Source organism: Herpailurus yagouaroundi, unplaced genomic scaffold (genome assembly GCF_014898765.1).
Source record: "Herpailurus yagouaroundi ecotype Mexico unplaced genomic scaffold, PumYag 249, whole genome shotgun sequence".
In the NCBI taxonomy this organism is placed as follows: domain Eukaryota; kingdom Metazoa; phylum Chordata; class Mammalia; order Carnivora; family Felidae; genus Herpailurus; species Herpailurus yagouaroundi.
Genome location: NW_024412466.1, coordinates 543,710 through 555,723, shown reverse-complemented (window position 1 = coordinate 555,723; position 12,014 = coordinate 543,710). Strand labels below are relative to the sequence as shown.

General features: G+C 55.1%; 1 protein-coding gene across 5 annotated transcripts in view; it reads left to right on the top strand.

Annotated features, from left to right (window-relative positions):
* The window catches only part of PNPLA7 (patatin like domain 7, lysophospholipase), a 66,108-nt gene extending 54,595 nt beyond the window's left edge, over window positions 1-11,513 (top strand). For 3 of the 5 annotated variants that reach the window (XM_040460240.1, XM_040460242.1, XM_040460244.1), the window contains 10 exons: window positions 5,081-5,237; window positions 7,602-7,718; window positions 7,902-7,971; window positions 8,774-8,890; window positions 9,419-9,567; window positions 9,999-10,151; window positions 10,269-10,379; window positions 10,738-10,822; window positions 11,029-11,132; window positions 11,304-11,513. In XM_040460240.1, coding sequence (XP_040316174.1) covers window positions 5,081-5,237; window positions 7,602-7,718; window positions 7,902-7,971; window positions 8,774-8,890; window positions 9,419-9,567; window positions 9,999-10,151; window positions 10,269-10,379; window positions 10,738-10,822; window positions 11,029-11,132; window positions 11,304-11,414 — 1,174 coding nt within the window. In that variant the 3' untranslated portion in view covers window positions 11,415-11,513. The other 2 variants (XM_040460241.1, XM_040460243.1) reach the window with 2 other exon arrangements.
* The last annotated feature ends 501 nt before the right edge of the window (window positions 11,514-12,014 follow it).

Genomic DNA, 12,014 nt, shown 5'->3' with positions numbered 1-12,014 from the left:
CTCTCTGCTCATGTGCATTTCTCAACAGCATAGCCATTCTGTCCTTTCAGTTTTAGATTATTGAGCTCCTAACCCGTCCCCCCACCATACACACAGTTTATCTGTCTGTCCTTCGTTCATCTGTCTGTCATCGGCCATCCATCTGTCCATCTGTCCATCTATCCATCACCTGTCTTCTGTCTGTCTCCCTCCTCACCACTCAGTTCCCAGTGTGGTTCCCATGCCAGTCAAGCTAGTTGTCACCATCTCTATTGCTATGACGTGGTGCTTATTCAGGGCTCAGTCACGCCACATTGCACAGTACGGCTGTATTTCCTTCCTCGGAGTTGATAATCATTGCAATTGCCATTTTCTGTTTCCTGGGTGTTGTTAATTGGTGCCCAGACACTGCTCCGGAGCATCAGCCTCCTGTCAGCTTGCTCGCCATCTCGGGTGGCCTCTGCTTCACCGTGTGTGGGAGCCACCCCCTCCAGGTCTCCCAGCGCCTCTGGGCTCTGCCCGTAACGTTGTCTTGGAGTTTCCCTTAACTGTTATCCTGGGAACTTCTTGGTCTCTCTTCCACATTCAACTCCATTTCCCGGATCCCATGCCTTCCTCTTTCTTGACATATTCCTGATTTGGGTAGCGTTCATACTCTAGACACTTCCTTAAGAGAAGACATCTGGGAAGTAAAAGTTTTAAGACTCTGTGTAGCAGAAAATGTCCTTGATGACAGTCTGGGTGTGGAATCCAACATGGACATAATTTTCCCTGAGAATTTCTTTTTTTTTTTTGTTTTTTTTTCAATTTTTTTTTTCAACGTTTATTTATTTTTGGGACAGAGAGAGACAGAGCATGAACGGGCGAGGGGCAGAGAGAGAGGGAGACACAGAATCGGAAACAGGCTCCAGGCTCTGAGCCATCAGCCCAGAGCCCGACGCGGGGCTCGAACCCACGGACCGCGAGATCGTGACCTGGCTGAAGTCGGACGCTGAACCGACTGCGCCACCCAGGCGCCCCTCCCTGAGAATTTCTAAGGGGGTGCTGCCATTGTCTTTCTAGCTTCCAGTGTCGCTGTTGAGATGCCCAATCCCACTTTATTTGTGAGGTCTGCTTCCCCTCTGGAAGCCATGGGGGGAGTCTTTTCATTTCGGTCCTTGAAGGGACTTGGTGTGCCTTGGTGGCAGTGTGTTCATCCACTGGGCTGGGTGGGCCCCAGCAGGCCCTTCCAAATTTGGAAATCGTGAACTTCAGCTCTGGGGCGTATTTTATGTTCTCCCACTCTGTCCTCTCTTCCAGGAGCTCCTGATGATCAGAAGCCAGGTCTTCCCTCTCCCTCATGTTCCATCCCTGCCTTTTCTACTTTCTAGATGGTTTTTCTCAGATGGATCTTCTAATTGCTCTATTCTGCTAAAATATTTCTAATGTCTGAGTGCTTTCTTCATAGTTTTCTCTCCTTCTTCCACTAGTGGAATGCTGAATTTCTCTGAGAATATTCATGCAGGTGTTCCACTGGCTTCCTTAGCTTTTCTGTTTGTATTGGCTTGTGTCGCACACTGGGCCCAGCGTGTGAGGTTGTCCGTGTGCTCCTGGCCACATCGGCAGCACTGCTAAGCGTATTCCATGGTCTGCCACGCTTTGCTTACCCCGCTCCTCCCGTTGATGGGCACTCGGGTTATTTTTTGGCTTGGGTTGTTACGGAGAAAACAGCTATAACTGTTCTTGTACAAATCTTTTTGTGCATGTATGTTCTTTTCTCTCGGGCAAATACCTAGGAGTGGAGCTACCTGGTCATGGGGGACATCGTGCCGTTTTACACCCCCCACCAACAGGGTTTGAAGTTCAGGTTCCCACATTTTTGCCAACCCTTGGTGTTAACCTCATTTTGAATTGTTCTAAAGGGTGTGGGGGGGGGGCATCTGGTGATCTCCCTGGGGCCTAATGAGGTCACGTGCTCGCTGGCCCTTTGTGTATCTCATTTTGTAAAGTAGTGTTTACATTCTTATCCATGTTTAACTGGTGGTTTGTCTTTTGTTATTGATTCAGAGGAATTATTTATATGATCTGAATACAAGTCTTTTGCCAGATACTATTTAGTAGTAATTCTGTCTCTCAATCTTTGACTTTTTGTTTTCTCAATGGTATTTTTCGATGAATAGTTTTTAATTTTTATGAGGCGTGATTTTCCATTTTTTATGGTTACTGCTTCCGGTCTGCTGGGCTTCTGAGAGTTCTTGTCTATCCTAAGGTCACAAAGGCATTCTGCCTTCTTCTAGAAGCTCTGTGACTCCAGCTTGTGCATTCAGGTCTGTGAACCACCTGACACGTCTTGTGCCGGTCAAGGCTCTGTTCTCCTCATGTGGTCATCCAGCTGAGCCAGCACCTTTGGTTGTGGACTGTCCCTCCCCCGTGGCTGCTGTGTCCCCCACCAGAGCATGTGGGCTCTGTCGTGTCTGTCCTTCACGACACCACTGCCACAGCTTTACGGTAAATCTTAACATCAGACACTGCAAATTCCTGAGTTCTGTTTTTTTCAAAATTGCTTTTGGCCCTTCTAGGTCCTTTGCTTTTCCATATAAATTTTTAGAATCAGCTAAGTATTTTATGGGATTTTTTTTCCTGTTGTAAATGTTTTCTTTTAAATTTCACTTTCAAAGTGTTTGTTGCCAGTATATAGAAATACAACTGATATTTGTAAATTGATGCTCTGTATCTTATAGCCGTGCTAAATTCACTTATTCTAATGACTTTTTTATTTTTATTTTTTGCATCTCCTATATACATAGTTATATCTTCTGAGAATAAAGCCAGTTTTTGTCTTTCTTTCCAAAATACGTATATGTCTTTTGTTTCTTCTTCTTGGCTTGTTGCACCAGTTAGACTTTGCAGTACAGTGTCGAGTGGAAGTGGGGCACACGTGTCTTGTCCTGTCGCCCATGGGAGGGAGAGCATTCATTGTCATCATTGAGTGTCATCTCGGCTGTGGTGTCTATGGTGCCCTGTGTCAGATGGAGGAAGCGCCCTTCTTTTCTTAGTTTGCTGAGTGTGTATCATGGATGGTGGTTACTGTGTTTCTGTCGAGACGATCGTGTAATTTTTCTCCTTTATTCTGTTAATGTGGTGAATTGCATTGATCTTTAAATAAAAACTGATGTCTTCTGAGGGTAGACCTGTTGGCCCATGACGTGTTGCCCACTGCTGGACTCCCTTTGAATCTGTGTGAGGTTGGGCTGCACGTGGGTGTGCTTGCTGGCTTCAGAGTGGAGTTGGGAAGTGCCTCTTCTTTTCCTATTCTCTGGGAAGTTTTATGTGAAATTTGTGTTACTCTTCCTTATACGTTCAGTAGCACTCACTAGTAAAACCATCTGGACATACAGTCTTCTTTGTGGAGATTTAAAAAGGAAAGGTTCAGTTATATTGATGGTTATAGTACAATTCAGATTCTCTTGTCAGTTTGGCACACTGTGTCGTTCTAGGAATATGTCCATTTTATCTGAATTTTCCTACTTAGGCACGAGGTTCACACCTACTTCTCACTTTTGTAACTGAAGCATCTCTGCAGATGCGCCCTTTCTCACTCCTGACACCCCCTCCCTGCCTTTCCTTTTCTCGCAGGAGGGGCCGGGAGTTGGTCCTCTCCGAGCACCATTTGTTAGCTTTGTTGGTCCTCTCTACTGAGTCTTTTGTTTTTCTGCCTCATCAATTTCTGCCCTTACCTTTATTATTTCCGTAATTTGACCCGTTTGATCTAAACTGTTCTTTTTTTCCTAAGTTAGGGGTTGTAGGTGTTGTGTTGTGACCTCAGGACGGAGAGGCCAGCCCTCCTGGGCTGCACCAGACCACCCTCTGTCCAGACGTTTCCGCCCATCCCCTTCTCTTTCTGGACTCCTCTGCCGGATCCCACACATGCTCTAGGCTCCCATACGTCTGTTCTAAGGAGCGGTCTCCATGTCCGTTCTGGGGTGTCCTGGGACTCAGGATTTTCTTGTGCCATCTCCATGCTTCATGGGTCTCCAGTGAGCCTGGTCTGCTGCTTAACCTGCTGAGTGAGGTCTTTATCTCAGACACTGTATTTTCCACTTGTAAAGTGGTGGTTGGCTCTATCCTATAGTTTCCAGTTCTGTGCCAAATTATCAATCTTGTCTTCAATTTCTTGAAAAATTTTTAGCCTGATACCTGAATATTTAATTTTTTGTGGTGATATTAACTTTTGTTTTAATTGTGTTAAAATAAGCATGTGGGGCGCCTGCATGGCTCAGTCGGCTTAGCGTCCGACTTCAGCTCAGGTCACGATCTCGCGGTCCGTGGGTTCAAGCCCCACGTCGGGCTCTGTGCTGACAGCTCAGAGCCTGGAGCCTGCTTCAGAGTCTGTGTCTCCCTCTCTGACCCTCCCCTGCTTGTTCTCTCTCTCTCTCTTTCTCAAAAATGAATACACGTTAAAAAAAATTAAATATGCATGCCACAAAATTTCCCACTATAAATATTTTTGAATGTGAAATTTAGCTGCATGAAGTACATTCACGATATTGTGCAACCATCACTACTCAGCTCTGGACCGTTTCCATCTTCCCAAACTGAACCTCTGTCCCTGTTACACCCTAGCCTGCCCCCACACCCCCACCCCCAGTCCCCAGCCTCCGCTCTGTGTATCTGTGATCTTGACCCCTCCAGGTCCCTCATGTGAGGAGAGACCTTGTCCTTCTGTGTCTGGCTTCATTCACTTAGCGCAGGGTCCTCAAGTTCATCCATGTGTTAGAATTTTCTTCCTTCTTAAGGCCAAGCAACATCCCTTGTACGTGCATGCCACACTTTGCTTACTCCCTCACCCATCACACACGTAGGCTGCTTGCCGCTTTTGGCCCCTGGGACTCTAATCATGGTGGTTGTAGAGCCTGCGTTGTGTCTGCGTCACAACTGCTGAGGCTCTGAGAGACATCCCGGTAATGGCCGCAGCCCCTCTTTGGGGCCATGTCTTTGAGGCAGGCACTGAGGAGGAGGAGGTAGATGGGGATGACTGTCTCTGGGTCCTTTTGCCAGCACACGGCAGGTGCTGTTCCTGGCAACAGTGCTTACTTCTGCTCTGTGCTCCTGCTTGATGTAGAGGCTGTGCCCAGGTTGGCATCATCCGGGCCCTGACGGAGTGTGGCATCCCTGTGGACATGGTTGGAGGGACGTCCATCGGGGCCTTCATGGGCGCCCTATACTCCGAGGAACGGAACTACAGCCAGATACGGATCCGGGCCAAGCAGTGGGCTGAGGTGAGGGGTCTCTGCCCTCCCTGGAGCTCAGCACCAGGTCCCTGTGGTGCTGTGGAGGGCGGGAGGGCATTGGGACCTTTGGCCCCTGATCACACTCTGCAGGGCTCTGGCCTCAGATTGGGGTTTACAGGATGGTGAGGGAATGGGGAGCACAAAAGAGATAAGGACATCAGTGTTGGGAGGTTTGGCTCTGGTTGGTGCCTGGTCTTAATTTATAAAGGTGACTGAAGACAACACAGAGAGGTCAGCACCACCGGAAGAAAAGTTTAATGTCACCTGTAGTTGCCCAGCCTACAGGACCACATGGGAGCACCCATGCCTGCGAGGCAGCAGAGAGGAGCAAGGGGAAGGCCGAGGCCAGAGCCTTTATGGGGGTTTCTGTGGGAAAGGCAGGGCAGGGCAGGGTAAACAGCTTCGGATGGGCTTTTGGAATAATTCCAGTGGGCTTGCCGTGTAGGGGCCGTCCCCAGTTGTCTGGTGCCTGGGCCTGGGTTGATTCAGGCGGAGGATTATTGACCTGGTGTGAGAGTGTGACATAGAAAGGGGGCTGGGGCGTGTGGGCTCTGGATCGCTCGGTTTGCAGGAGAGACGCTCCCAGCGGGCGAGGCTTCTGCTGTCTCTAAGGATTGGCTAGCCCTGCGAGGTGACAGCCTCTCCCCGGGTCTGTAAGACCCCACACGCCAGGGCATCAGGAAGATAGAAAATAAGAAGAAATTGCTAATAGCTGGCCGGGTGATGAATGCAGGCCAAAAAGCCCGCACTATAAGCGAGCTCGCTGCAGCAGCTCCCGTGGGCAGACTGGAGCCTGGTGGGGTGGCCGACTCACCCCTGTCCTGAAGGTACAGAGGCCGTTTGCCCTTGTCACAGTTCCACTTGCTTTCCTGGGGTAGCACAGAGCCCCATGAGTGGGGTCAAAAGTGTTCAAGTTCTCCTTTTAAAAAAGAAAAGAAAATTGTTCATCTTCTATGGCAGAAGGTGTCAGAGAAGGCTATCTGCCCCATCCATGTGGCCCCAACTCTGTTCCAGAGACCCCTCTTTCCCTGAAATGAGCCACCCCAGACACCCCTCAGTGGGCCGCTCCAAGGAGAGGTCCAGGAGCAAACACAGCTCGTCACTAAGGATGGCCTCCGAGAACAGTGGGTGTGGGCACAGTGTGCTTCAGCCTCAGTTGCGGGTCTGCTCACAGGCCAGGAGGACACCTCCCTTCCCCACCTCTGCTGGCCCAGTGCAGGTGTGGGACTGGCCAGGGAGCTTTGGGCTTGATGCCCCTGTTGTCCTCAGTGAGCAATGGGCTGTGGGACTGTGCACGGCAGGGCAGAATGGATCCCATCCAGGATGGCCTCTGTCCTGCCTGTCTGCGTGGGCCCTTGGCCTCCTGCCGTGCTGAGGGGATGTGACTGTGGGGGCCGCCAGGCTTGACTCTGCAGGCTCTCTGGTGCTAGGCAGGGGCTTCTTCAGGAGTGAGGCCTTGCTAACCAGGGAGGACCCTGGGGTGTCCTGTGCTTCTGGGTCCCTTTCCTCTAGGAGCACACGGGTTCCCTCTGTTTGAACAGAGTCTCCACTCTGTTCATCTCAGTGTGAACACACTGGGGGGCAGCTCCCCCTCACCTGGGGGCCCACCCCTTGTGTGGCCTCTGTTTTAGGCTTTTCCATCTGTTTCTGTCCACACAGAGGCAGGGAGGACCTTTCCTCTCTATCCCTGACTCTTAAGAAGGTAGATAACCTTGAACCCAGGCATTCTTGGGGCAAGGCCAGTGCCGCCTGGTCAGTCACGTGTCCTCCTCGCAGGTCTAAGAGGCCCACGTCCCCACTGAGGCAGGATGAGCTTCAGTCCCACAAGGGGGGGGGGGTGGCCTTCAGCAGAGAGGACCCTCAACAGGGCCCTGTTTCCGGGACCCTGTTGTAGGGCCTGCCATGCTGGAATGTGAGGGTCAACCCTGAGCATTCTAGGGCAGGGCAGCTCCCCCTCCTGGAGAAATCTTGACGGGACGGGTGTTATTGCCTTTGGGGACCTCAGCGGGTAGCGGTCCCTGCCACTCACCTGCCAGTGTGGGTCCTGGATGGAGCTTCGTCCTCAGCTCGGCCTCCTGAGCAGGTGTCAGCAGGCACCCTCACGGGACCTCAAGGCCCTGCTGCTCAGGCCCTGGAATTCTCTCCTCCTGGGGGACTCCTCAGGACGCTTCCCAGACACCCTTGTTCTGTTTGCAGGAAGCACAGACGTGTGCTGTGTCCCTGCTCCCTTTTCTGGATTTGGGCTCCTGGCTGGGTCCTGTGGGATCACCTTGCCACCCACGCCAGCAGGTGGGGGCGGGGTGTGAGCCCCTCATCCTCTGCAGGGGTCTCATGTGTGCCCCATCCACTCAGGACATGACGTCGATGGTGAAGACTGTGCTGGACCTGACCTACCCCATCACCTCCATGTTCTCGGGGGCCGGCTTTAATAGCAGCATCTGTAGCGTCTTCAAGGACCGGCAGATCGAGGTGCCCCCCAAAGCAGGGACCACCCTGGGGTGCCTCAGCTGGAGCCTCCAGCCAGCCTGAGCCTGACTTGTGTCTGGGTGCTTGGCGTCCTCCTCATCCCCTCAAGCCCCTGGGCCTACAGGGTCAGGGAGCTGGCCGTCAGGGAGGATGTCCTAAGTCCTGTTCCCCCCCCGCCCCTTGCAGGACCTATGGATCCCCTACTTTACCATCACCACAGACATCACAGCCTCTGCTATGCGGGTCCACACGGACGGTGAGGACCTCCTCCTTGGGTGCCCCTTGATACGGGCTCAGGCATGCACAGGGCACAGCCCCCCACTCAGGGCAGAGTGTCAGGGGAGGGACATTGAAAGAGCACCTCCAGGGGGGGGCGGGTTGCAGGTAGAGAGCGTGGCAGCTCCTTGAACTGGACGAAGCACCAAGATGACCTGGAGGAGGCAAGACACTCAGGGAGATCTGAACACAGAGGTGATCCTGCTGTGAGCATGAAGGAAATGGGGAGGGACATAACCAAGAGCCTAAAAACACTGAGAAGTCCAAACTGGACACAGAAAGGTGGAGAAAACTTTGTGAACTGGGAGCAGAGAGGAGTGGGGTGAAGGGCCTGCTTGGGCCGTGGGGTGTAATGAAGGGCACATGCAGGGCATGTGTTTTTATGAGTTCGAATCAGGAGGTAGTGGTAGACTGCTTGGGCTGGGGACCATGAGAAGGCTGATGCATGGGTGGCAGCTGAGGGCCCTTTTCCTGGGCAGAGCGGTTTGTGAGCTGATTGCATGTGTCTCTCTGGAGGTGAGTGGGACGACGTGGCTCACACAGTGGAACGTGGAAAGACTGCAGAGCCAGCCTGGCCTCCCTTGTGGAGGAGAAAGAACAGGAGGGGTGTCTGTCTTCAGGCCTGCGGCCATCCGCCAGAGCCAGACGTGCAGACTTCAGGACCCAAACGCTAGCAGGGCTCTGAGCTGAGGGTCCAGGGCAGGAACCCACCGTGGGCAGTGCGAAGCTCCCCTCCCACAGGCCCTGGTGACCTCTCCCCCAGCCCCCCGACTCTCCCCCAGGCTCCCTGTGGAGGTACGTGCGTGCCAGCATGTCTCTGTCAGGCTACCTGCCTCCCCTCTGCGACCCCAAAGACGGACACCTGCTCATGGACGGGGGCTACATCAACAACCTCCCAGGTGCTGCAGTGGGTGGGGAGGGGCTGCCCCCACCCCTGCCTCAGCCCCCTCCACTCCCGGGAAGGCCAGTGGCACGTTTTCCTCAGTGTTCCCTGGAGCAGGGGGTGGGGGGTTATAGGTGCTCCCGGAGTCTGGGGAACACGTCCAGGCACACACACAGACGCACGCCCTCGTGCACACTAGCTCGGGCACCGTGTGCTCCCAGCATATGGCCCTGTTTGTCGGCTCAGCAGCACTCAGAACAAGGGCCAAGTAGAGGAGCTGAGAGCAATTATGTCCCATCTGTGCCCACAGTCAGAACTAACAGCCAGAAAGTGCCAGGTCTGTTGTGGGTGAGGCCCCTCCCCTGGGCACACCTGTCACCTGTTGGACAGTTCTGTGCACTAGGCTGCCTCTCTACAGGCCCAAGGGGAGACCCTCTGGCTCCCAGTGCTATGCAGGCTCTCTCCCCGTCCCTCCCAAGCCCTGTTCCCACCCGGGGCTCTATGTGCCTGTCCTGGGTGGTGACCAAGGCTGTCTTCTCCCCAGCGGATGTGGCCAGGTCTATGGGGGCAAAGGTGGTGATTGCCATTGATGTGGGCAGCCAGGATGAGACGGACCTCACCAACTATGGCGACGCGCTGTCTGGGTGGTGGCTGCTGTGGAAGCGCTGGAACCCCTTGGCCACAAAAGTCAAGGTGGGGGGCATAGCTCTGCACAGTGCCCAGGTCATCAGGTGCTCCTCTGTAGCTTCCCTTGAAGTCTCTCCATGCTCTCATACCACTGGCCCCAAGATGGGCGGTGTGCTGCTGCCCAAATGCCTCCTGTGGGCGGGGGAGGGTTGTAGTGCATTCCAGGCCCCGAGGCCAACGGAGCTTGCTCACTGTCCTTGCCAAGGATCCTGCCTGGACCAGCTCTGGGGAAAGGGGACAGGCCCAGAGGCTTCACACACTGTCAGGATACATCTCCAGGACCCCTGGCTGGGCACCTGCCCTCCCAGGCCTAGCAGGGATGTGTCTCCCCTTGGGGAGGGGAGGGAGAGGGTCAGGGCACAAGACCCAGGCAGCTGTGCCCGCATGGGGCCATGTGGGGACCGCAGAGCCTTGCTCAGGTGCTCTGATGGCAGCAGGTGTTGAACATGGCGGAGATCCAGACACGCCTGGCCTATGTGTGCTGCGTCCGGCAGCTGGAGATGGTGAAGAACAGTGAGTACTGTGAGTACCTGCGCCCCCCCATCGACAGCTACGGTACTCTGGACTTTGGCAAGTTCAACGAGATTTGCGTGAGTGCAGCTGGGGTGCGGAGGGTCGGCGGGGTCCAGCGTCTGCCTGCCCCCTCCCCAGCCTCCCTGCCCTCACTTCTGAGAGCTTAGAAGTGGGGGCTCCTGGTGTGTGTGCAGGAAGTGGGGTATCAGCACGGGCGGACAGTGTTTGACATCTGGGGTCGAAGTGGTGTGCTGGAAAAGATGCTACAGGACCGGCAGGGAACGAGCAAGATGAAGGCGTGTGATGTGAGTGCCAGAGCTCGCACCCTCCTTCCCTTCCTGCCTCAGTGGGCCCGAGAGGCGCAGAACTCCCTGCTCTCTGCAGGACCGTGGCACACCCCCTCAGCTGCTCAGGGGCCAGAAGACAGGGCAGGGGTGTGACCCCGTGGGGGTGAACTCTTGGCCTCTGCCTCACCATCCCCTCTTTTTGCCCCACTCTGGCTCTCTACTCTTCTGGTACTCACGGTTGAAGGGGATGGGGGCTTGCTTAGGCCCCTGCCCATCTTCTGTGCCCCTGCCCCAACTCCAGGGGTTAACTTGGGCACCTTAGCAAACTAGGGCCATAGAGGGTCACAGAGAGGTCTCTTCCACCTCGGCCCTCCAGGTCCTCACCTGCCCCAATGCCTCCTTCACGGACCTTGCTGAGATTGTGTCACGCATTGAGCCTGCCAAAGTAGCCACGGTGGACGGTGAGTTGGACGCCCAGGACATGCACAGCCGCGGGTGGGGGTGGCAACATCTCTTTCTGACCCTTGGTGTGCCCAGCAAGCCACCCTGGTCACCAGGCTCCCTCTAGCAGCCCCTGGACCTGATGAGTGGCAGGTAGGGGCTTGTGCCACCATGGCATGGCCCCTGCTCTTGAGAGGGCACCAACACGGCTCTCCCTTCCACCCAGACGAGTCTGACTACCAGACGGAGTATGAGGAGGAGCTGCCAGATGGCTCCAAGGACACGTATGCTGACTTCCAGAGCGCCCCGGCCCACTTGGGCTCCGACTCGGTGAGCTGCCTAGACCTGCCTGTGGTGCCCCTCAGCTGAGGCAGCTCCGAGGGCTCCAAGCAGGCCGGCTGCTCGCTCCCTGCTGCCCTGCAGCACAGAGCCACAGAGACCTGGCCCTGGGTCAGCCCTTTGGGCTCACCCCCACCTGCACGGTGTGCGGTTTGATTCTAGGAGGACGAACCCTCACTTCGGCATCGGTACCCCAGTCTGGCTTCCCCAAACTGCCCTGCTGTTGACATGCTGACGAAGATGGGTGGAGCCCCTCACTCTGATGCGCCCTAGAGTCCGCCTCTGCTGTGGGCCTTTCTCAGAGACCGGGCTCCTAGAGTTCCCGGGGGCTCTTCCCCACCGGGCTGGGGCCCAGCGCCCTGTGCACCATGGGTCCAGCTTCATCTGTGCCGGACCCAACCTGTATGTGTTTGGCGGTGGGGGGGGGGGGGGCGGCGGGGGCAGGTCTCTGGCTTCTGTGTACTGGCAGCTGCTGGTGGAGCACTCGGTCCTGGCACCCCTGCACACACAGCAGTCCTAAGGGCTCCTTGAGGCCTCTGAGAGATGTTGGAGCCCCTGAAGCATCAGGGCCTGATGTGCCAATAAAGGTAGCTCTGCTTGTGCGTGGACACGTCCGTTTGCCAACGTCCCCGTGGCATGATGCGCCTGACCGGAGCCAGAGAGCAGCCTCCGGCTGCACCACTGATCTGCCGTGAGGGCCACGTCCCCGAGGCCAGGTGGGGTGTGAAGTCGTCATGTAGGGACCCCAGGCACCCCTCTGCTGGGGCTTGAGACCGCAGGGCAACAACTAGCCAGGCAGGCAGGGCGCCCAGGGTCTGGCGTGGAGCCAATGTGCCCCCGAACCAAGAATGAGCCCCCTCCAGATCTCTCCCG